This window comes from Equus przewalskii, chromosome 17 (assembly GCF_037783145.1).
Source record: "Equus przewalskii isolate Varuska chromosome 17, EquPr2, whole genome shotgun sequence".
NCBI lineage: Eukaryota > Metazoa > Chordata > Mammalia > Perissodactyla > Equidae > Equus > Equus przewalskii.
In genome coordinates this window covers 75,542,096-75,563,159 of record NC_091847.1, presented here as the reverse complement: position 1 = coordinate 75,563,159, position 21,064 = coordinate 75,542,096, and the positions used below count along the sequence as shown (strand labels likewise).

Here is a 21,064-nt window from a genome sequence, read left to right as displayed (position 1 = left end):
TGGTACTGATTATAAATTGATACTGAGATTTCCAGTTTAGAGTCAAAAAATGCCAATTTGGGCTAAAGATAGAGACTTGGGGACTAGTTGTCTTATAATTGGAAGGTAAGGTCTTTGAAGTAGATGAGGTTCCTGAGGACGGAAAGGAGAGGGCCCATGAGGGCCCCCTGAAGAACTGGAGATGGCGACTATGAAAGGCAGGTGGAGGAGGAGGGCTCCCAAATTTCCTCAGCCACCTGGTGACTGTGTCCATCAAGCTCAGAACCCAGTTGTCTCCTGAGCTGCAGATAGCCAACAGCCACATCTCAAAAAATTTGTATTCTTAATTGGTTCCTGAATTTCATTGGCAAACCAAAATCATTCATTACATGTCAATTCTCCTTCAAAAGGTAACTTTATCGTGAAGTCCTGGAGTTGGTTGTAACAATTGGTTTAAAAAACAATGACTCTTATGTCTAAACTAATATAATTTGAACGTCTCTTGCCTAGTAGAATAACATTACTAAAATGGTTATATGTCTCAGATATGCAGAATTAGAATTACATATGTTTATACATATGTTTATAATAAGTATTCTTCCATCCTGACCATCGCTCACCCCCATTTTAATTTACACCCTGTTCCTGGTCGTGTAAGATTGCATGTCCTGCTGCCGCTGATCACTTTGTTGATCTGAAGAGCTCTACTGCCTACAGTTTTTCTTTTTGGAACTTCTACTTTTGAAGGCTTTGAGTATTATAAGTTTAAAATAACTGAAGGATTTAGGGTCATCTTAAGCCAGCAAAAGCAAATTTACATTGTATTAGTAAGGGACAATTTTCGGCAAAAAGAGAAATGAGGACACAGGTTTTCTACCTCTTCTTGAATTATTTCTGTTTTTAAAGTTTGTGTTTCCCTTACCACTATGTCAAAGTGCCGTTTCTAGGGGTCTTCTTTGCTATTTGAGCTGAACATAAAGTCCTGAAGAGCAAATGGTACAGTGATATTCTTAAGTCTGCGAGGATGATTATATCTATTCTGTTTATTTCTTAATCTTCTGTGAAGTGTTCGTGGGTTTTTAGGTGATGGTGTCTTTTAATTTAGTACCTAAATTTTGCCAGTCAACACTGAAAGAAAATGCTTTCTGGTTTGTTGGGGAAAGATTTATTTGATTCTAGAAGTATAGTACATATTTTAGTACTCACAGAATCAATTGTATTGTATAAAATGCTTCTGCTCAACATGTTTCCCTCCATTTTTGGTTAAGAGAACAGGAAATCCGCAAACTCTATAATGCCATTTATTCTTCATTACACATTTTTGAAGACCTATAATTGTTTTTTCCCCTTTTTTAACCATTACTTTAGTCAACAGGATATAATTTTCGGTTTTAAAAAGAGATTTTAAAATATAATAACTATGATTTTATTAAAATATTCTGGGATGAAAATTCTTGACAGCAGCTGCTCTCGTGAACTAATATTTTATATGTCTGTAACCCAGATGTCCAGACAGAGCCTTTAAGAGCTAGATTGTTGGCCTGAAGCTTCAATGTCACGTTGTGGGGAAGCCAAACCCTCCCTAAGGTTTCGGTGGATTCCTGGTGTTCTTGCGGCCCCTGAGCCACTGCCGTCTGGAGGAGACTTCTTTCCCTCCCTCTCCCTCTCCAGAGAGAGAAGAAACAGTTGCTACCCGAGTCTTCTCAGAGCATCTTAGCCTTCCTTTGATGCTGCAAGGCCTCACCTTCCACTGTAAGTGGCTTTTCCATGGATTTGCCTGAAGGAGCTCTGCTGTCAGACGTTAAGATGATGAAATGTGTACCTTATTAGGTATAATTTGATAATAAGAGCCCTTCTACTAACTCTTATTTTCTCCATTTATCAAACTTTCCCAAATACCTAAATAATTCCTACTAAATTCAGCCTCCGTTCTTTAGAAGTTATAAGAAAACCCTATCTTGAAAAAACTTTTGCAGTGTTAGGATTGAATATATTCTATAGCATTGTGTAGCTCTTTTGCCAGATGGTACAGAGAAGATAATGCTCTCTTAAAAGGGTACAGAATTTCAGATAGACTTTAAGTATCAAGTTGTTCTTTCTCTTAGAGAAGTAAATCAAGACTATTTTGTGAATGTGATACTGAAGCCTACCCTTTTGAGGTTTGCATTTAGTGTTTCTGAGCTATTTCCTATCCTGTTTCCTTTGACTAAACTACCATACAACGTCACTAAATTATTTTTGACTGCCAAATAATAATTTGCTTTGTTTTTCGTATTTCTAAGCCAATCATGATCTTTTATAGAAAGGAGTTTGGAAAAAATGGGTGATGGGGAGAGGCATAAAACTATGGATGTATAATTGTGGTCAGTGCTATTTTAAGGCCTTTTATATATCTGTTGTCTCCTTTGATACTCATTGTCACTGTCGGATGTCAGGCAAAAGATGGAATTTCTGTCTAGAAGTAGAGTTTTGAAAAGATGATGTTGATATCGCTTATTCAGCTATATGTTGCATTTTCTGTAAGAGTTTGGCGTCATTGTAGTCTTTCATTCTGTGGTGCAAAAATACCATGATTTAGGGTATAGACCAGAGTTCAACAAACTATAGCCTTTGGGACAAATCCAGCCAGTTGTGTAAGCTAAGAATGTTTTTTGTATTTTTAAAGGGTTGGAAAAAACCAGCAAAGATAGGTGACAGAGCCTTACATGGCTGCAAAGCCTAAAAGATTTACTATCTGGCTTTTTACAGAAAAGTTTGCTGACCCTTGTTCTGGATTCTTGAGTTTTAAAGTGAATGAATAACCTGTTAAATGTTAGAAAATCACTGATGGAAACTGTTAATGGTTATATAATTGTATATTCTGAATACTGTGTAATTCAGAAATGAATTACTTTAAAATGATGGCATAGATTGATAATTGACATGGAAAGATAAATGAGTAGGCTGCTAAACAGCATAACGTTCTGTCTCCCAGTGAAAGATGGTAAAGTATTAAAAGTTGCTTTCATTTGATTCTTCATTTCATCTACTGCCTGGATTTTTTTAAAAATGAGCATATTACTTTTTTAACAAAGGTGCACACATGCATATGTGCGTGTTGTGTTGCGTTCATGTGTTTTAAAGAGAAAAAGAGAAAGTGAATGGAAATTGCCAGTGTAGCTTGTAGCTGATTTTCATCAGATGAGGGAGAGGTTTGTTTAAGGAATGTAGCTTATTATGCACCATGCACCACTTTTAAACTCTTGTCGTCTTTGAACTTAAACACTTTTCCCTTCCAAGCTTTTACTAAATAACGAAACACCTGAAAGTGTCAACAGTGAGGCTTAATCTCACTTTTTTTTTTTTTTTTTTTTACCATTTCCTTAGTTGACATCTAATTACACTGCTTTAGAAAAACTAGGTAGTAATATAAAATCAACATGGCCTTTTACGAAATTGCCGGGAACTGTGTCCACATAGTTTATGTCGCAGAGACTGCTGATTCTGCATACATGGTCTCTGACAAATGTTTCCTGTCCACATGTTCAGGATTGAAGCCACATTTTCTCATTTCTCACTGAAGGAGCATTCTCTCATTTTGCTTCTTCCCTTATTCACTTAGTACTGTATTTCTAGTGCTGTTACTTGGTGGTGTGTTCACCACATTTTACCTATCTACTGTCCAGGGAGCAGGCCCTCCCCCAATCTCATCCATGTCTGTTTATGAGCTGATATGGGAATTTATTTGGCATAGATATGCCCAGGAGCAGAATTGCTGGGTCTTAGGGTACATAGGTACTTAATTTGACTCCATAGTTTCTGATGATTCTGATGAATGGCGGCGTTAGTCGGCATTCCCACCATGGGCTTTTTATTTGGGGAATTTTTTTAAATGCTTTTTGGTGAGGAAGATTGGCTCTGAGCTAACATCTGTTGCCAATCTTCCTCTCCCTGCCACCCCCCAAACGCCAGTACATAGTTGTATATCCTAGTTGTGGATCATTCTAGTTCTGTGTGGGATGCTGCCACAGCATGGCTTGATGAGTAGTGCTAGGTCCCTGCCCAGAATACGAACCGGTGAATCCCGGGCCACTGACACCGAGCAGGCAAACTTAACTACTTGGCCCAGGGGCTGCCCCTGGAGGAAATTTTTCTAAGAGTTTCTCTAAGTCCAGGAGTTAGTGACAAGAAAGGATTACCTTCAGTAAGAACAATTGTTAGAACTCCTGAATTATTGCTGGGTGGCAGTTCCAGACGACACAGATGGCCATACTTTTTGTAAGAGCAAAAAGGGAAATACGTCTCCTAACATGGTTAATGTTAGACTTATAAGACTCTGACAATAAAATCCAGAGATAGTGGATAATGTTTATTAGATGCCATACTTAGTACTCCCGCACACTGGATGTGTGACTTTTCTGGACAGGTAAAATTTAATTATTTAAGCACCATAAAATATTATCTTTTAACGTTTTCTTTTAAATCATGCTTTCCTAACTTCTTAAAGAGTAGATATGAAAGCATGATGTAACATTTTCCTCATGATTGGGGTCATATTTTAATAACTGTCATTTACTTTGATGAAGATATGGATGTGAAGTATGAAACAGAATGGCTCCTGATAATGACTAGACCTTGCTTTCTTGAAAAGATCCCTAATATTTTGGATCTTTTGCTTTTGTATTATTTGCCTAATCTTATAAAAGATAAAGTATGGAGTGTGCCACCATGCTTGTTTAATTAATGGCTGCTTTTCTGTAAAATCAATCATTGACTTGTAAGTGCTTCCTCGCCTAGAAAACCTTGAGTGTTGCTGTGGTGCTTTTAGCTCTGAGTAATTTGAAGACCCTGATGAATTGCAGGTACTTATTAGCAGTCAGCCACTCTCTTGCTATTCACTTTTTCTTTTTTTTAAAGATTGACACCTGAGCTAACAACTGTTGCCGATCATTTTTTTTTCTTCTCCCCAAAGGCCCCCAAGTGCATAATTGTATAGTCTAGTTGTGGGTGCCTCTGGTTGTGCTATGTGGGACACCGCCTCAGCATGGCCTGACAAGCAGTGCCATGTCCACACCAGGGATCCGAACTGGGGAAACCCCGGGCTGCTGAAGCGGAGCGCGCGAACCTAACCACTTGGCCATGGGCCAGCCCCTTGCTGTTTGCTTTGTTGAGGAAAGTACAGAGGAACGGTATCCCTTTCCACTACAGTAGTTTGGGCTGGATTACTTCAAAGAATATAAATTCATTATCTTTTGCAAAAAAGACATGAGGCTAAAATTTTATTCAAACCTTCTTTACTATTTGGCTTGAAATCACATGCACCAGCAACATCTAAAATGGCATCTCTAAATATATCGGACAGAAAGCCCTGACCTCGCATGGTAGATTTGCTTTCTTGGTAGAAATCAAGTTTGCTGCGCAAACTGATTTGCTTCAAACGTGTAACTTAGGAACTTTCTGCATAGGGGCAAGTATGCTCCAGCGCAAGGGATTCATCTCTGCTGGTCACCAACAGATGGGCATTTTCTACTCAGCCGTTGTTATTTATAGCATGTTTGTTTTATGTGTGTATAGTTTTGAGGTATTTTGTAAATATTACAAACCCAGTTTTGTCCCTAAAAGTAGTGCTAGTAGTGATAGATTGATAGACACAAAAGTAGACATAGTGTAAAAAACTGAAGGTGAGAAAATCACACATATTAAATATATGACTGGACAATGAGAATGACTATGAAGGACAATCACATGCTGTGTGAAAAAAGAGGTAGCTGTACAATTGACAGTCAGCCAAAGGTGAAGAAGTGTGAACGTCTGCGATGGTTTCGGCGGAGGGTCGTTGTTAAAGTGGGATGCCTATTTAGTTAAAGGTTAATTCAGGTTAAAGTTAAGCGTTCAAGGGCTTAAAGGCTGAACATGGTGAATGCCAGCGCTGCTGTGGAAGCTTATCAAAAACCACAGATGGCCCCCTGGGCTCAAGGCCTTTTCTAATCTGCAGGTGAAGCTCTGGTGTGGATTCCTTAGCTGCCAGCGGTTCCCTCCCTTCTGTTGGGAGAGATTGTGGCAGGGAGGGGTTCCTGCCTCAGCAAACGTTCACTGTAAACAAAACAGGGCAGTTTTAAAAAAATGCCCAAAATACGTCAGCTAGGAGGAAATGCAGACCCCATAAGCCTAAATCTCACTCATGGTTTTGGACTTTTAAGCTCATGGATTTAACAGCCTTTTGGAATCTAACCTGTTTGTAAGTAGAGCTGCCTACATATATTTCGTATTCTGAAAACCATACTCATCTTTACCTTGAATGGCACCAAAAACGAGGGACAAAATATTTACTGGGCACGAATCCTGCTTCCTCAGGGTGAAGGTTACAATTGCTGGTAGAATAGTTGTGCTGGATGTAGCCAGTGTAACATGCTGTGGCACATCAGTGCAGCTGGGCTTGGTGTTGGCATGTGGTCTCTGCCTTTGTGAGGGCTGTTGCTCACTATCCAGCTTGGGTTTTGGTGGTGACACCACTTCCCCCCTTTTTTTTCAGCTTTTAGCACTGAAGCCATCAAGTAGTCTTTTTGTGGTTCAATATGTGGTTTTAAAATTATTGTTTTTTATAAATCTTATTATTTTTTTTGCTGAGGAAAATTCGCCTTGAGCTAACATCTGTGCCAGTCTTCCTCTATTTTGTGTGTGGGTTGCCGCTGCAGCATGGCTTACAAATGGTATAGGTCTGCTCTTGGGATCCGAACCTGTGAACCCGGTCTGCCAAAGTGGAGCATGCCAAACTTAACCACTATGCCATGGGGCTGGCCCCTGTAAATCTTATTTTTGATATAGCCAGATACATTAAAATTAGTAAATCTCTGTCTTTGTCAAAAATCTATTGTTTAATGTAGGAACACTATACATTTCTTTTATTTTTAGATTACACAGTTTGCCCTGTGTCTGGATTAGGGTTGCCACTACCTATAAGAGCTGCTGCTGGAGTTGGTGATTGGCACTGTTTCCACTTCTGCCTGCAGATCAGCAGCCAACATGTATTTTAAATTAATCCTCAAAGTATTATTTGTACAATAAAATTTCAAAATATACTTCTAATTTAAATTTTTGTTAAATCAGTATGCTTACCGTAATTCTAGGCTCTGCTTTCCTATTAATTTAAAGTTTCCTTGAATTGTTTTTAGCCCTTTCAATAAGGCTGTTTTGGCCAGTGTCCTGTTTTAAGGAAGTAGCAACATTTTTTTTTTAAGACACAGGGCTTATATTTAGACTCACTGTTGACCATTTAGTTTCCATGGCTAGGCTAAACTGTCTAAATCATGAGCCATGTTGTTTTTTGCCAGCAATATTTATATCAATGACATGTTTTGGTTGGTCTTTTTAAGTCTCATTCCTATTAAAATAAGTCACTTGTCTATTTTACTTTATTTTCTCCTAAATGTGCATGAATTACAAAGGCTGGCTTCTTGTTAAATAATGCATGCTTGCTTAATTGTTTTATAAAGAAAAGCAGCGAAGTTGTTCCTAAAAAGAGTGAATAAAGATCCAGCATGGAAAGTAGATGGTACTCAAGGAAGTACTAAGAATATGTGTCTACAAACTAGGAAAGGCACTGAGACTGTATTGTTTGTGCTTGCCAGAGTTTAGTTTCAGCTACGTTTAGGACTCTGACTCTGCATGCATCAGAGAGGTAGAAAGAAAATGATCAATGGCAGTAAACTAACATCACTGTCAGAGGGCAGGAAGTAAATGTGTCTTATGTTAACAGAAGATGCTATTAAAGCAATTGAGCAGGGTTTACATTGTACCCAAGTTGGTGTAAGGTACAATGATAATAATGATAATAAAATAGTACTATTTTGTGGTGATAGAAATAATAATAACTAATATTTGCAGAGCGTTTATTGTATTCTAAGGTGTTGTTCTAAGAGCTTTACAGGTGTTAACTCAGGTAATTACTCCAATGACCCCCTGAGGTAGGTGCAACTATGATCTCCACATAACTCACTTAATCCCCATAGCAACCTGATAAAGTAGACTCTGTTATTAGGCCCATTTTGCAGATAAGAAACAAGGTTAAGTAATTTGTCCAAAGTCATACAACCAGTAAGTGGTGAAGCTAGGGTTCAGGTATAGGCAGTCTAGCTCCAGAATCCATGTTCTGAACTGTTGTGGTGGGCTGAATCATGGCCTTCAAAGGTATCCAGATCCTCATCCCCTGGAACCTGTGAATATTACTGTATATGGCAAAAGCGATTTTGCAGAAGGGCCTAAGTTAAGGATTTTGAGATGTGGAGATTACCTTGAATTATCCCATTGGGCCTTAAATGTAATCACAGGTGTCCTTACAGGAGAGAGATAGAGGGGGATTTGGCAGAAGGTGGTGATGTGACAGTGGAAGCAGAGAGAGAGATTGGAATATGCTGTGCTGCTGGCTTTGAAGATGGAGGAAGGGGCCCTGAGCTGAGGAATGTAGCTCCAGAAGCTAGAAAAGACCAGGAAACGGATTCTCCCCAAGAGTCTCCAGAGGAAGCACAGCCCTGCCAATACCTTGGTTTTGGTGCATTGAAACCATTTCATCCTTTGACGTCCAGAACTGTAAGATAATAAGTTGGTGTTGTTTTAAGCCACTGAATTTGTGGTAGTTTGTTGTAGCAGCAATAGGAAACTAATACAGCCACTATGCTCTGGGTACAGGTACTAGTTTAGTTAAGACTTTTGTTATGAGCAACCTTTCTCCTGAATCCACGAAGGAATGAGCTTCAGTAGTAATCGCCCTCAGTAGTCCTGCTTTATGGCACTTGTCGCTTTATTGCCAGGAGAGCAGATTCTCAGTCCTTATCCCTTTCTATATGAGGATTGTTCAGAGAGAATCTTTAGACTACATCTATTACATAGTCAAACAGGGTAGCCATTCTGAGTTCAGAGTTGGCTGTTGAGCCAGAAGCTTAAGAGAGATTAGGCAGAAGACATCATCTTTTCTTCAGGCCAAGCGAAAGGGGGAAGCTGAAGGGAACGATCATTTTAGTGTCTACTTTATGCCAGGCACCAAGCTAGGAATTTCTATTTTTATTTAGTCCTTGTACCTGACCCTCCCTATAAAGAGTAGTTTATTACTCCCATCTGGACAATGAGGAACTGTTAGTAATGTGCTCAAAGTCTGAAAACCAGTAAATAAGGTGAAAATTGAGGCTGATCTTGTGGCACAGTGCATACATTGTTCTATACTCAGCTTTGCTACTCCAAACTAATCCTACTGAGGAGCTCAATCTAGACCAGGGCATATCCAAAGGCTTTACTCAGTTCTAAAAGGTCACCAGGAAAGACATCATTTCCAGATGACCCCTGACCTGGTTCAGTCTGCAGGTTGGGCAGGTTCCTGGAGATCTGGATTCTTCCTACATGATTCCAGAGATGGACTTAGTTCTGTGTTCACCTTGGTTTCTCTATTCTTGTAGGTAAGAGTTAAGACCAAACCATTAACAAAACCTCCAAAACTAATTGAAAAGCAAGTCTCTAGAGCAAAGAGCTGAAGTCCATAGTTGAAACTTATATACAGTTTTTTCTGTTCCTATGTGTTATAGGTAAATATAAAAAAAAAAAAAAAAACAGAAAAAGTAGGAATAGTAATGTAAATATAGGATTAAACCAGCTAGTGTGTAACAGTGTGGCAGGCAGAAGGTCCCAAGATTATCATTAGATTTTCACAACAATCTTTGATTGAAATGTGGTTAAGAACCACAGTTCTGTTTCAGAACCGGTTTGGACCGGTATGAGAGGCACTTTGCTTTTATCCCCTCCCTCTTCATCTGCCTCCCTCGCTCCTCCCTCTTTCTTCCTTATCTTCCCGCCCCTCTCCACTTCCATCTTCACAAGCAAATTTGTAACTTACCGCTTTTTTAAAAAATGCTTTCTTAGAAATTGAAAATAACTTTTAATTACACTTGTATGTGTAGAAAGTAGAAGTCTGTTCTTTACTGAAATTCTTCTAGAGGTAGTGATCTAATTACAAGCATCTAAATGTAGGGGGATCACTGTTTGAGAAGTTGATCTAGGAAATCATTGATTTAGACAGTTGGCTATTTGATGCCTGGATTATTTTAGTACTAGATCAGGGGTTGGCATGCTTTTCATGTAAAGGGTCAGTTAGTAGTTATTTTAGGCTTTCATGACTATAAGGTCTCTGCCACAGTTACTAAGCTCTGCCATTGTAGCATGAGAGCAACCAGTTGACAGTACCTAAACAAATGAGCATGGCGGTGTTCCAATAAAACTTCATTTATGGACATTAAAATTTGAATTTCATGTAATTTACACATATCATGAAACATTTTAACTTTGACTTATTTTCAGCCATTTAAAAATATAGAAACTGTTCCTACGTTACAGGTTATACAGAAACAGATGGCAGGCCAAATGAGGCCTGAGGGCAGTGGTTTGCTGACCCCCACTACATTGCCTGTTTATTCTTTCTTTTTAAAGATTGGCACCTGAGCTAACAACTGTTGCCAATCTTCTTTTTTTTTTCCTTCTTTTTCTCCCCAAATCCCCCAAGTACATAGTTGTATATTTTAGTTGTGGGTCCTTGTAGTTGTAGTATGTGGGATGCTGCCTCAACGTGGCCTAATGAGCGGTGCCATGTCCACATCCAGGATCCGAACCAGCGAAACCCTGGGCCGCCAAAGGAGAGCGCACAAACTTAACCACTTGGCCACAGGGCCGGTCCCTCGCCTGTTTATTCTTATGTTTGCATTGCCATTTTATTTTTGTTAATATATCACTGGATTCATAATCTGTAAATCCGAGTCTCTGGAGTATTGTAATTTGAAAGACCTTGGTAGAGACTGTATGTGACATAAAGGCATAGAGCGAATGATTTTTGTTGCCTACCCAAGAATCATCGTTGCCCCCTTCTTTCTTGGCATCACGCCCCCCCCTTCTTCTAGTTGAGATTTTCCTTAGATACTTGGTGATTTTGTACTTTAGGGGAGGCTGCTTTCTTCCTCCTCCTGATTTCTGGGGGTGGGGTGCACAAATCTTTGCTGGTTCAATCCAATTTTTGTTCCGTTCCCCTTGCAGTGATTGACTTAGAAATGGCAATTTGGACAATAAGATACATGGGGAAGAATTCAGTTGCATACAGTAGACTGATCTTGGGTATGAAAATGAATTTTTGACAACTGGAATTAAAATCAAAGTACCTAAATAAATACTTTTGAACTTCATGTTGACCTGGCTAGTGCAGATTGCTGTGTTGACAAACATATTTTAAGAAAATAGTTATATATATATATAAATAGAGTTTTAAAAATTATTCATTAAAATTTTCTGAATTCAAATATAGAAAAATTAAATGCCAATATGACAAAAGGGAAGGACTTTTGGGAAGGACTGTTGTTTATTTCATTATTTATTTTTTTCCTTATAAAATACTTTTTAATGGAGTAATAGAAATGGTGAAAAAAGAAATAAAAATGAAAACAAATAACCCTATGACAACAACCATAGAAGTTTCTGAAATTTTACTAGTATGAGGAAATCTGAAAGTCTGGGTGTTGGAAATCCTGGTCTGTACCCACTAAACTCTGTTCTTACCATCCCAGTTCTTGACTCCTTGCAGCCTGGCTTTGGGCCTAAGCCAAGATTACCGTTGATTTTATCGTTCCCTCTACCCCCTTTTTTAAACCACGTTTCCCTTTTGACTTTTAATTCTGTTGGCCGTCTGTCTCTGAAACTCCCTTCCCTAGTATTTGCTCAGAGTGCTCCTCTATTCACCCCAGTGACCATTTTTCAGTCTCCTTTATTGCCTTTATTTTATTCCCTTCTGTTTCTTGGGGGTAACTCTTGAAAAACACCGAATTTTACAATGCTTGTAGATAGTAGGCGTGAGAATTAATTAACCATAAATAGAAGCTGCAAGTTGCTAAGTAGACTAGTAAAGGCTGTCTTTTGATACAAAGCTAGGCTTGTAATTCGTATTGAACAGTTCTCCTAACTGATAACAATTCCTGTTTGGTTTTTTAAAGTACACACGTATGTTTAATGTATTATATTCCTCTGTACCATTATTAAACCCATTTCTTTATGGGATATTTTGATTCCAGTTGTGTGTGTGTGCTTTAAAAAAAAAAATATCTGGGCATCCTTGTGCCTACATCTTGGCATACTTTGTGAGTATACCCATAGTTTCGATTCCTAGTGGTAAAATTGTTGAATTATGGTGTATGTATATTTAAAAGTTTGGTAGATATTGCCAGTGGCCTTTCTGAAAACTTGTACTGATTTATACTTTTATCAACAGTCTAAGAGTAAGCTTTCTCCATATCCTCTCCAAGAATGAATATAGTAAAACTTAATGTGTGCTAATCTCTAATCAGTGAAAAATACTTTCTTTACATTTTTATTTACTTTAATTATAATTGAGGTTGGGGTTCTTTTATTTCAGTGGTTCTCAACTGGGGGTGATTTTGCCTCCTCTCCGCCAGGGGACATTTGACAGTGTCTGGAGATATTTTTGGTTGTTAGAACTGGGAGAGGGTCTGGGGAGAAGATTCTGCTGGTATGCTGCTGCACGTCCTACAATGTGCATGACACAGTGTTATCCAGCCCCAAATGTCAGTAGTGCCAGGTTTGAGAAACCATTTTTATAGTATTCCATTTGTTCTCCTTTCTTGGCTCATTTTTCTTGAGTTATTTTATTGGTTGCTTTAGGGTTTATAGTATACATCTTTAACTTACCACAGTCTACCTTCAAGTGGTATTTTACTATTTCACGTATATAGTAAAAAAGCCATACAACAGTATATTTCCATTTTTTCCCTCCTGGTCTTTGTGCTATTGTTGTAATACATTTTACTTCTATGTATGTTATAGCTCCCACAATATATTGTTATTATTTTACTTTAAACAGTCAATTATATTCAAAATTTTAACAGCTTTATTAAATTATAATTAACATACATTAGATGCACAATTTCAAGTGTACAATTTGATAAATTTTGATATATGTATACACTTATGAAGCCATCAGACAATAAAAATAGTGAACATATACATCATCTCCAAAACTTTTCTCTTGCCCCTTGGTAATTCCTACCCAAACCCCAGGCAGCCACTGATCTGTTTTCTGTCTCTATAGATAAGTTTACATTTTCTAGAATTTCATATACGTGGAATTATAAACTGAGTACTTTTTTTTGGTCTCATTTCTTTTCATCCAGCATAATTATTTTGAGATTTATTCATGTTGTTTTATGTATCATTAGGAAAACATTCGTAGTGACAGACATTGTGGGTAGTTGGCCTGCTGTTATTAAAGAGCATGCTGAGTTCTAAAGTCACTGGAGATTTGTTCTTTTTTTAGGTCATGAGTGTCCAAGGTATGATAATCACGTGAGAGCACTCATTGCTGCTGATGTCATTGGAATCATCGGAAAAAATCTGTTTAAAAGAAAATATCCATAGGACCAGATCCATTTCTTTATTGAATGGCTTGATGGATTTCCTTTTCTCTGATTCCTACCAAAGCTGTCCTTCTCAACCAAAGCAAGAAAGGATCCTGCATGAGTCAATCCCAGGATGCTGTTTTTACATCACCAACAGGTGAAGAAAACCTCATGAATATCAATCACAGAGACTCAGAGAGCATCACTGGTGAGTCCAGTTTAATAAGTACTGAAGTACTGTTGCTTACAGGATAAAATGCAGACACCTCAGTCCTGCGTATAATACCCACCGTGATGAAACCCTGGCCTCCCTTTCCAGCATGGTCTCCTCAGGGACCAGCTGAATTAATGTCTCATCTCTAGTCTCCTATCACATTATCAGAGTCTGCTTTGTGTGCTGCTCCTTCTCTCTCTGACTCCCCTTACCATGTGAGCCACTGGTCAGCAGGAACTGTGTTATCTTCATCTTCCTGTCTCCATAGGGCAAGGACAGAGTTGCTAGTGTTTGCATGTCCTGCAAGTACATGAAAACAGTCCCCAGTACATAAGAGGCTCTCAGGACATACGGAGTATACAAACACAGGAACAAACCCAAAAGCCCTTATCTGCAAGACTAAATCAGAACATCTCTGAACACCCAAAGTTTTTTCTAAACCTTGGTTCTAAAACTCATTGGTCTACAAAATCTGACCTGCGCAGCTATTTCTAGATTTATCTCACTTAGTTTGAATACTAATGTTTGCTGAAAATGTATTAATATATTTAAATATGGGGTGCTGCTATAAAACCAGTTGGGGATGTTAGATAACAAAGTAAATGCACAGTACTGCTTTTCTAAAACTCCAAAAAAGTCTGAAGTTTTTTTTGTTTTTTATTCAGCTTTATTGAGATATTGTTATTAAGATACAAAAAAAGGCACCCATTTTAAGTGTACGGTTTAGTTTTGACAAATATATACACTTGTGTAACCACCAGTACAATCAAGTTGTAGACCATTTTTATTATCCCTCGAAAGTTTGCTTGTACCCAGATCTCCCCACTCCTTACCACTTGCTCCAGGCAACCATCCGTCTGCTTTCTGTCACTATAGATAAAATTTGCTTGTGCTAGAATTTCGTATAAATTACTCTGTTTCGTGTGTCTGGCTTTTTTATGTAGCAAACTGTTTTTGAGATTTACTCACATTGTGATATTTACCAGTATTTCATTCATTTTTATTGCTGGGTTGCAATTACACAGCTCTTCCCTTGTAGCAGAAAAGCAGTCATAGACAATACGTGGAAGAACAGATGTGATTGTATTCCAATAAAACTTGATTTACAAAACCAGGCAGGGCAGCAGCTAGAGCTGGCCTGCGGGCTGTGCTTTGCTGACCTCTGCTTCACAGCATCAATACTTGGTAATGTCAATGTTTTTTATTTTAGCCATTCTCATAGGTGTGTACTGGTATCTCTTTGTGGTTTAATTTATTTTTCCCTGATGACTAATGATGTTGAGCATCTTTACATGTGCTTATTGGCCATTTTTAGAACTTACTTTGAGTTGTTTATTCAAATCATTTGCCCACTTTAAAATTCCTTACTATTGAGTTGTAAGTGTTCTTTATACTTCTAGATGTGAATCCTTTGTAGATAAATGAATTGCAGATATTTTCTCCTAGACTGTGGCTTGTCTTTTCATTTTCTTAATGGTATCTTTTGAAGAGCACAAGTTTTAAGTTTTGGTAGAGTCCAATTTATCAGTTTTTACTTTTATAGTTCATGTTTTTTGTGTCATTTCTAAGAAACCTTTGCGTACCTCAAGATCACAAAGATATTCTCCTTTGTTTTAAAAGTTTCATAGTTTTTACTTTTACATTTAGGTCAATGGTCCATTTTATAGTTAATTTTGAATACGGAATGAGGTTAGAGTTTAGATTTTTTTTTCCAATTGAATTTTCAGTTGTTCTGCACCAGTTGTTGAAAACATTATTTTTCACCGTATTGAATTACCTGGGTAATTTCATTGAAAAAATCACTTGGTTATATATGTGTAGGTCAATTTCTGTTCTCTGTTCTGCTCCTTTAATTTCTAAGTCTATCTTTACGTTAATACCACATTGCCTTGATTACTGTAACTCTATAGTAAATCTTGAAATCAAGTAGTATAAATTCTCCAACTTAGTTCTGCTTTTTCAAAAATTATTTTGGCCATTCTAGATCTTTCACATTTCTATATAATTTTAGAATTCACTTGTCAATTTATACAGAAAAGAATGCTGGAAATTTGAATGGAATTACATAGACACTATAGAGGATTGACATCTTAAGGCTCTTAAGTGTTCTAATCCATGAACATGATATGTCTCTCCATTTATTTAGATCTTCAATTTCTGAAAAGTATTTTTGTAATTTTTATTATACAGGTCTTACAAATATTTTATTAAATTTAGTCTTAAAAATTTGGGGTTTTTATGCCACTATAAACAGCATTATTTAATTTTATTATCCAACTGTTCATTACTAGTAAATAGAAATGAAATTAATCTTCTTATATTGACCTTGTATTCTGCAACTTTGCTTAAGTTACTTAGTTTTATTAACTTTCTCAAAGATTCCTTAGAATTCTCTAGATAAACCATAACATTGTCTGTAAATGGAGATAGTTTTTCATGTTCCTTTTCAATCTGGATGTGTTTTATTTCTTTTTCTTGCCTATTGAATGGGATAGAATATCAGTATATTTTTTAATAAAAGTGATGAGAACATTCTTGCCATATTTCCAATATTAGGAGAAATGTGACAGTCTTTCACCATTAAGTTTCTTGAGAATACACTTTATCAAATTGAGAAAGTATCCTTCTCTTCCTAGTTGGGTGAGAGGTTTTTGTTATGAATGGGTTGAATTTTGTCAAAAGCCTCTTCTCCATTTATTGACATGGTTTTTCATTTTTTGCTCTTCAGTGCGGTGAATTCTGTTGATTCATTTTTGAATTTTAAACCAACCTTGCATTCCTGGGGAATACTCTACTTTGTCATGATGTGTTATCTTTCTTATATATTGTGGATTCGATTTACTAATGTTGTGTGTGTGTGTTTCCCATTTGTGAGAATTAGTGGTTTGTACTTTTTTTGCAGTATCTTTGCTTGATTTTGGTATTGGGATAATGCTGGCCTCATAAAATGAGTTGTGAAGTATTCCCTCCTCTATTTTTGGAGTTTGTGTAGAATTGTTATTATAGCATTGTCTATCTTTTTACTTTTAACTTATCTGACTATTTAAAGGACATCGCCTGCAGATAACATAAAGTTAGATCTCTCTCTCTTTTTTTAATCCAGTCTGATAATCTCTACTTTCTAATGGGGGTATTTAGACCATTTCCATTTAACATAATTATCAGTTTGGTGGAGTCTACTGCATTCCTACTTCTTTTCTATTTGTTTCATTTGAAAGTTCTTTCTTCCTTTTTTCCTCTTCCTTCCTTCGAGTTGAGTTTTGTTTTTAGGATTCCATATTCCAATATTGATGACTTAGCTATATCTCTCATTTTTCTTAGTGGTTGCTCTATGTTTGCAATATAAGTTTTTAACCTATCACAGCCTATCTTCAAATAACATTACACTATTTCATAAACCTTACAACAGTATTCTTCCATTTCTCCTACTGTCCTATGTATTATTGTTGCCATGCCTTTTATGTCTACATACGTTATATACATATTGCAGTGTTGTTATTTTACTTTAAACAGTCAATATAAATTAAATAAATTGTGAGAATAAAAGCTTTATATATTTATACACAGATTTACCATTTCTGTCACTTTTCTTTCTTTCTTTTTTTGGAGGGGGGGAAGATTTGCCCTGAGCTAACATCTATTGCCAGTCTTCTTCCCTCTCTTTTTTTGCACCCCCCCCTCAAAACTCCAGTACATAGTTGTATATTCTAGTTGTAGGTCCTTCTAGTTCTTCTGTGTGAACCACCACCACACCATGGCTACCGACAGATGAGTAGCGTGGTCCCACACCTGGGAACCGAACCAGGGCCACCAAAGCAGAATGTGTTGAGCTTTAACCACTAGGCCATCAAGGCTGGCTCTGCTTCTTTTTGTAGATTGAAGTTTCCATCTTCTATCCTTTTTGCCTGAAAAACTTTAACAATTCCTGTAATATAGGTCAGCACACAATGAATAGTCACAGTTTTTTGCTTATCTGGAAAAGTCTTTATTTCACCTTTTTTGAAAAGTGTTTTCACTGGTATAGAATTCTAAGTTGAATTTTCTATATACTTTAATGAGTACGCACTTTTAATGACGTTGCATTGTCATATACCTTGCATTGCTTCCAATGAAACCATTCTTGCCTTTGTTCCCTCAATTGAAATGTGTCCTTTTTCTTCTTTCTGCTTTTAAAATTGTCTCTTTGAAAATTCTTTGTGTTTTTCCTGCTTGGAGTCATTGAGCTTCCTTAAACTATGGAATTATACTTTTAATTAAATTTATAAGATTTTGACCATTATTTCTTCAAATAGTCTTTCTGCTCCCACCTCTGTCCTCTTCTTTGACTCCAGTTGCAAGTATGTTTGACTGCTTGATATTGTGACACAAGTCACTGACGTTCTGTTCATTTTTTCCCCCAGTCTTTTTTTATCCTGTGCTTCATTTTAGGTAGTTTCCATTGCTATGCCTTTAAGTGTACTGTTCTTCTGGAGGATGTCTAATCTGCTATCCAGTGAATTTTTCATTTTAGATATTGTACTCTAGTTCTGTTTGGGTTTTATATATACAGATATGTCTTCTGTTTCTCTTTTCATTAAGTTCATATTTTCCTTTTAAAGCTTTGAACATGTTAGTAGTAACTGTTTTAAAATTGTTGCTTACTAATTTTATCATCTTTGTCATTCATGGGCCTCTTTCTGTTGACTAATTTTCCAACTAGTTATGGACTACAATTTGCTTATTCCTTGTATACCTAATAATTTTTTAGCAAACACCGAACATTATGAATGTTACATTGTTAGATATTTGGACTTTGTTGTCTTTCTTGAAAGACTGTTAAAATTTGTTGTGACAGGTCCTTAAGTTACTTGCTGATAGGGTCAATCCTTCTGTGGCTTGACTTTGCTCTTTGTTATGTAGGTCTCTAGACCACACAGCAGACCACACTCTACTGGGCTTTATTCCAGCAATAATTCAACCCTCCTGCCACTAGGCATTACCCTGCTAAGATCTTTACTGATTGTCCCAACTGTTGGAAGAAGGGGATTGGTGACCTTGAATTTTCACAGAATTTCATTAATGCTTATTAAAAGAAAATTTCTAGGGAATAGTAGCTCCTTTAATGAATGGTACTTTTGTTCTTCATTTCTGTTATACCCCTGAATGCCTAAGAATCTGTTTTTAGTTCTGTCTGTATTTACAGTCAACTTCTCTTCCCACAAGAATTACAGTGACAATCAGTATGTGACATATTTGTGGCAGGAAAAATTTGGATAATTATGGAATTCATAGAAGTAGAATTTGGATGTATTTGCAGGGCTCTTATTTCAGAGATCTGCTAAAGGTTGAAAGCTTCTTTAGAACCATATTTAAGGTTTTAAATGTATCTCATCTCTGTGGTTATGAAGCCTTCTGGGTGAATAGGGCTGTCCAATATTTTCAGCCTCCTTGTATTTGATTTATTAAATTGTCATTGTTAACTTAAGGTCAAGCAGTAAAAATTTACTCTTTGAAGGTGTGCTTTCTTAAAATGAACTTTGTTGTTTCTTTACACTCCCCACAAAGGAAATACCAAATCTCTTTAAAAAGTGAGAGGGTTGATGTGACATCCTGTATTTTCTCTATTTTAAGCCCTAGTATTTTAAGCACATCAAAAGGGATAACTTTCCCTTTTTTGTAAATGGCCGAATTTCAGAGGTGTTAAATGATGGACAGTATTTGGAACAGGAAGCCAGGAGCAAACACTTAAAGACAGAGAAACCCAGATGTGTTCAGACATGTGTATGCAGTGGGGGAGTTAGAACTAGGCAGGTAAGAGAGTAGTGATGGGAAAGGTATTCAGGACTTTAGACGTACTTCCAGGACCAGCGCTGGGACCCTGTTCTGGAATGTTAACATTACTGGTTAACATTTAACCAGTAAATGTTCTGGGGTTTTTTCTATAAATCTAGCTGCTGTGAGAATATACTAAAATATAATTTCCAAATTTTTGAAGAATCCTCCCACAGAGTTCAAATTCTGTTAGTAAAGAGTGTGTGATTTTATTCCTTTTGAACTGGCTATTTTCTGCTGGTTGTTTTGTGTTGCTTTTTTCCCCCAAGTACATCAGTTATTTGAGATCTGATCTCTTTTAAGCAGCACTAAATAATTTGATGAGGAGGAAATAAAAAATTTTTCTAAATTCATTTTAAACTTTAAAAACATAGTTATATTCATAAGCAGTATGTTTTTAGATAAGGTACAATTAGAATTCCTGGTATTCTTTTTACTATAGAAGTTCTCATATTAAAGAAACCTAGAAAAAGACTAACTATGGTACAGGGATATATTAATAACAATAAGAGGAGAAATGATCTTGGCTAATGTTTCTTTGGTTATCCTACCTTTGCAGAACTAATTTACCGATTTTTCTCTGTGGCCTAGTAAATTGACAAATAGTAGATTCATTTACGTGGAGTGTCCTCTTTAGATGTCTGTTCCAATGAGGATCTCCCTGAAGTTGAGCTGGTGAGTCTGCTAGAAGAACAGCTACCCCAGTATAAGCTGCGAGTGGACTCTCTCTTCCTGTATGAAAATCAAGACTGGACTCAGTCCCCACGCCAGCAGCAGCATGCGTCTGATGCCCTCTCTCCAGTCCTTGCTGAAGAGACTTTCCGCTATATGAGTGAGTATTTTTTACCCCTTTAGAGTTTGTCCATTTAAATAAACGTCATGAGTATCTTGGTGTTGACTTTTAAAACATTTGTCATCCCTAGCCATGGTTCGGTGTGTACTGACTTGAACTCGAACTGATTTAACAAACAACATGAAGAGATGATTCTAATTGTGATGTGTCTGATGCTGAAGTGTCATTCTTACGGCTGAGTGTCCGGTTATAAGCATACTCAGATGTTTCAATTTCTCCCATCTTTTACTTGATACTTTCCTCAGACTGAGTAGAAAAATGAACTTTAAAAAAAAAGTAGTGAAATTATTTAAAAATTTAGTATCCCTTTATATCTCTCAACATTTATTATCCTAATAGTTTTCAATCCAAAGCCATCAGCTCTTTGACTCTTACCTTCCCTATTAAACACAGTCATAGGAACTGTGTCACTCAGTAGGAAGCATATTTCTTGGCTAGCTGAGTAGTTTTAATAATGCCAAGGAGAAATGAGTGCACACTATGTAGTAATCTTCATTATTTACTTAAGGATTCATAGAGAATATGTCAGTGAGAGGCTAAGCCAGATTCATCCTGAAAATAAGTCTGTTTTACGCCAAGCTCTTAGAAATGACGAAGTTAAATAGAACACTTTTTAAACTTTGGAGTTTAAAGTATGGAGATTTTTTTGCTTTTGGCCTCATTCCAAAAGTCTGCTTTCAGGCTGAGCTTACTTTTTTTCTTCATTCAATCTAAAAATGTTAGAATATATAATAAAAGTCTGTAAGTTCAACATTGATGTGTTTGTGAAATTCTTTTCATTTGCATTAGATATGA

General features: G+C 36.9%; 1 protein-coding gene across 14 annotated transcripts in view; it reads left to right on the top strand.

Moving 5' to 3' along the window:
* TRAK2 (trafficking kinesin protein 2) overlaps window positions 1-21,064 on the top strand; it is a 61,649-nt gene that overhangs the window by 11,492 nt on the left and 29,093 nt on the right. For 7 of the 14 annotated variants that reach the window (XM_070580721.1, XM_070580730.1, XM_070580729.1 and 4 more), the window contains 3 exons: window positions 1,484-1,731; window positions 13,310-13,599; window positions 20,054-20,248. In XM_070580721.1, coding sequence (XP_070436822.1) covers window positions 13,509-13,599; window positions 20,054-20,248 — 286 coding nt within the window. In that variant the 5' untranslated portion in view covers window positions 1,484-1,731; window positions 13,310-13,508. Of the gene's footprint in view, window positions 1-1,483; window positions 1,732-6,085; window positions 6,197-13,309; window positions 13,600-20,053; window positions 20,249-21,064 lie in introns of those variants that run through there. The other 7 variants (XM_070580728.1, XM_070580724.1, XM_070580731.1 and 4 more) reach the window with 2 other exon arrangements.